The sequence below is a fragment of the Larimichthys crocea genome, unplaced genomic scaffold (genome assembly GCF_000972845.2).
Source record: "Larimichthys crocea isolate SSNF unplaced genomic scaffold, L_crocea_2.0 scaffold319, whole genome shotgun sequence".
In the NCBI taxonomy this organism is placed as follows: Eukaryota; Metazoa; Chordata; class Actinopteri; family Sciaenidae; genus Larimichthys; species Larimichthys crocea.
The window spans coordinates 736407-740944 of NW_020854203.1; the positions used below are offsets into that span (position 1 = coordinate 736407).

General features: G+C 43.0%; 1 protein-coding gene across 22 annotated transcripts in view; it reads left to right on the top strand.

Moving 5' to 3' along the window:
• neb (nebulin) overlaps positions 1–3862 on the top strand; it is a 59351-nt gene extending 55489 nt beyond the window's left edge. For 21 of the 22 annotated variants that reach the window (XM_027276135.1, XM_027276138.1, XM_027276133.1 and 18 more), the window contains 5 exons: positions 359–545; positions 1056–1148; positions 1840–1965; positions 2064–2170; positions 3015–3862. In XM_027276135.1, coding sequence (XP_027131936.1) covers positions 359–545; positions 1056–1148; positions 1840–1965; positions 2064–2170; positions 3015–3188 — 687 coding nt within the window. In that variant the 3' untranslated portion in view covers positions 3189–3862. The remainder of the gene's footprint in view (positions 1–358; positions 546–1055; positions 1149–1839; positions 1966–2063; positions 2171–3014) is intronic. The other variant, XM_027276136.1, reaches the window with a different exon arrangement.
• Positions 3863–4538: the final 676 nt, after the last annotated feature.

Genomic DNA, 4538 nt, shown 5'->3' on the forward strand with positions numbered 1-4538 from the left:
AAAAGGAAAAATATGGAACATCACCAGAATGTGCTTCAAGCTTAAATCTCTCAGAAACACACAATAAAAAGGATTATTTACATAGATGCATGTATATTTCTACATAACGTACTCAAGGTCAACAATTCTATTAGTTTCTATTAGTAATATGTTAACATTATGATAGCTGAGATCTGGAAACACGTTAACATCGCTCCTGCAAAGAATGATTATTACCAGTTTGCTCACTTTCTGTTTTACCTCCAAATAAAGTGCTTTGGTTAAACTGATAGAAATAATGTCTGAAGTTTTGGAAATAGGCTGCTACCAAATTGTTCAGAGGTGGTCTTTACGCGTAGAAATTGTGCTTATGTTCCAGGTGAGATATCACGAGGACTTTGAGAAGAGCAAGGGCAGCTTCACTCCCACCACCTCTGACCTGGTGACAGAGCGCGTGAAGAGGAACACCCAGGACTTCAGCGACATCAGCTACCGTGGCATCCAGAGGCGCGTGGTGGAGATGGAGAGGAGACGCGCCATCGAGCACGACCAGGAGACCACCACTGGTACAGTCATGACACGCACACACACTCTTGTTACAGATGCAAATAAAGATGGACATGGAAGTTGAAATTCTACATCATGATTCAGCTTCAAGGAATTTGAAGTGTAAAGAAACGTCCACGTCTCCACAGTGAAGGCTTCATAAATGACATTCTTAAAGAAGTTTATGAAATACTCCACATTGACAAAAGCAAAGTGAATACATTTAGTTCTTCAGAAAGAACAAGATTCCCTTTGAAGGTCATTCTAACATCTGTGAAAATATTTCACAATAAATGATTGTGTGACTGCTACACCTTGGTTTGATGGAGGAGTCTGTAAAGATCCTTGAAACACTCTTAAAACAGCTGCAAGACTTGTTCAAGGACCCTTTGTGTTTTTCAAAGATAATTGAAGATTTATCTATCGGTCATTGCTCACAAACACCACAAACTGGGGCAGGTTTTTTTTTTCCCTGTGAGATATAGTGAGATATATCTCACCTCATCCTGTTCTTGACTCTGTGCCTTCAGATCTGCGTGTGTGGCGCACAAACCCCGGATCTGTGTTTGACTACGACCCTGCTGAGGACAACATCCAGTCCAGGAGTCTGCACATGATGTCAGGTGAGACCAGAAACTTACATTTCAGCTGGGTTTGGATTTAGGTCATCATCCTCAGGTGGTCATCAGACAGCATGCTCATAAAGGATTATTGATATGAGGTATTAGATTTTTTCTGGAGTTGTAGAATGCTCAGAATGCTTTTCTGACCATAATGAAGATGAACTGTACTTATATAGCCTTTCTAGTCTTCCAATCACTCAAGGTGCATCACATGTTCATACACACATTCATACAGTGACAGTGTTGGCATCAGAAGGGAGCTAATCACACTCACACACTGGAGGAGCCGGGGATGGAACCATCACTTACCTCACCTACAGCCGCCCTATGAACACATAATATATGTTTGATAATGCACGATAATGTAGATGTAACCAAATTAAAGGACATTTATAAGTGTATTTTACAACTCTAGAATTTCTATATCATGGTAAGATCATATGGATTATAGACAGCTATGTCATATGATGTTACTTTTTTATTAGACTTTTATATCTACAGCTCTCTGTAGTTTCTCCTCATGTGGGAGGGTGAGTGGAAGGGGAAGCAATCTGCAACACCACCACTTGATGTCGCTAAATCCTACACACTGTACCTTCAAATGTATTTCACTTGTACCAACCATTTCTAGGATGATTTATTATGTGATATTTGATCATCTGACCTCTGACCTCTGACACGTGTTTGATAGTGCAAGCTCAGCGTCGCAGCAAGGAGCACTCCCGCTCCACCAGCGCTTTGAGCGGCATGGCTGACGAGAAGTCTGAGGTGTCCCAGGACACTTACCACCACATAGCACTCAACGGCAGCAACTTTGGTAATGACTCAACAGCTACAGTGTACTGTATCATGTGGCAACACCACAGCTCACAGATGCTTGTTCTTCATGTAATTCTGTGGTTTAATGTCTGATAGCAGGTTACCAGCATGCTAAGACTGTGGAGCTGCAGCAGAGATCATCATCAGTGGCCACTCAGCAGACCACAGTCTCCTCCATCCCCTCACACCCTTCAACCACCGGGGTTAGTAACACACACTCACTTTTACACACTTAAGAGCACCTGCAAAACCCCTGGTGTACTACAGGACCCTGTGACATCACACATACTGTTGACCAAATCATGCTGTGGTCTAAAATCTGAACATACTTTGGTATTTCATTATTTTATGGTCTGAATGGAGGAAACAAAGAGGCCAGACACAGAGAGAAGGTGTCTGATACTTCACAAGAGTTTATTCCTGTATGACCCACAGGAGCACCGGCGATCTCATTTGTATATTTGTTTTTAAATGCAGGTAGAATTGCAACCAAATAAGATAGAGCAATCATTATTGTTGCACACATTGTGTCCCAGAGCGCAGTTTCCTTCCACTAATGGGTTTGTAAAAATCCAGTAAAAACAGCACAGCAAAAACGTTAGAATCCAGACTGCAGTATTTCCAACGTTAGAATATTAGTCATCACATTGTGAGCATGAACTGTCATGTTGTTTTCTCGCATATAAGTCCATACATTATTCAAATTTGGGTTATAGGGTTGTGTAGGGTAGTTGTTGTCGGCTGGAGGGACACGGAAAGCTCCACGGGTCCACTGTTCATTCTAACAATATGAATGATCATGTTATAATGTGAAACATTTCACCTGACTCTGATACATTTGTATTTGTAGTTCTCAGCACACCTTTCCTTATTCAAACAAGAGTTTCATGTAATCACAACATTCAAACTTTTCTCGTTATAATACTAAATGATCACTTAATAACTTTTTGTTTTCTGGTGTGGCAGCTGTAGGCTTCCATACTTGTGCAGACACTGATCACTTGAACTCTCTCACACACTGACTCATTGTTTCTTGACTCTCTGCAGAAAACCGTGCGTGCCATGTATGACTACACCGCCGCCGACAACGACGAGGTGTCCTTCAAGGACGGCGACGTCATCGTCAACGTGCAGGCCATCGACGAAGGATGGATGTACGGTACCGTGCAGCGCACCGGCAAGACCGGCATGCTGCCAGCCAACTACGTGGAAGCAGTTTAAAGCCCGCCCATCATCCCTCCAGAGTGGGCGAGACGCATCCACAGGGCGACGCTGATTGGTCTGCCTGTGCTGCGATCACAGCCGTGGCTTAGTGCAATGTGTAGCTTTGAGTTTGTTGTAGGTCTGTCACTGTGTTTGAACCGTGTTAACTGTAACTGTCGTCGGTAAAGTCTGTTATCATTCATACGCTGCTGCCCCTGTTGCCCGTGGATGTGACGTAGGCATCATGACGTGACACGTATAAATAGTTCCGAGTATACATACTATGAATGAGTATTTTAGATTGTTGAAACTGAAAAGTAAGACTCACTAACATATGTCCTGGCCTATTCTATTGTAAATTTCAAAAATATTTAATATATATGAAAAAAGACGTGTCCAGAGAGAGTATTTCCTCGTGAAAACAATGGGCTCAGACAGTTCCACTGATCTGCTTTTAATGGCAAGTCTATGGAGAGATAAAGAAACGTATAAGGAGTCAGTTACCATCTACCTCCTCCACGATTAAACCACTCCTGAAGAGTTGTATGACACAAGCCTCAGTCTTCCCTCCTTTAAACTGAAGGCTGGCCACTAGTAGAATGTGTGATTTGTTTCTCCCGATTACTTAGGACTCAGGCTCGACCTCTACCTTTTAATCAGTAGCTAATAAAGCACACTAAGCTCCTGCAGCACTCTGCCTCTTTCTTTTCATTCCTAACTTCTCAAGATTTCAATATATCCATCCATCCATCATCTGTAACTGATCCCAGCTGACACTGAGACAGTAAGAGACAACCATTCACACCGATGAAGCTATAAACCTGAATCTTTGGACTGTAGAAGGAAGTCAGAGTACCTGGAGAGAATCCACACAGACACAGAGAAAACATGCAAACTCCACACTGAAAGGCCCAAACCGGGAACCTTCCTGTTGTGAGTGACTGTACCCAAAATTAATATTCATCCATTATCTGTAAGCGCTTATCCTCATCAGGGTCACGGTGGGGCTGGAGCCTATCCCAGCTGACTTAGAGCGAGAGGTGGGGTACACCCTGGACAAGTTGCCAGTTCATCACAGGGCATAGAGACAAACAACCATTCACTACAGATTTCATTTAGAGTCACCAATGAACCTATACACCTGTCAGGATACACTCTGGACCAGTTGTACTGTGGGAGGAAACACTCCTGTACCTGGAGAGAACCCATGCCATGGATAACTCCACACAGAAAGGCTCCAGCCAGGGTTCAAACCAGGAACCTTCGTGCTAACCACTGCACCACCATGATGAAATGTGTCCAGGAGTCGGAGATTTGACTTGAAAAATAAACAATGCTAATTTGAAGAGAAGCCAGAGGAGACGAGAG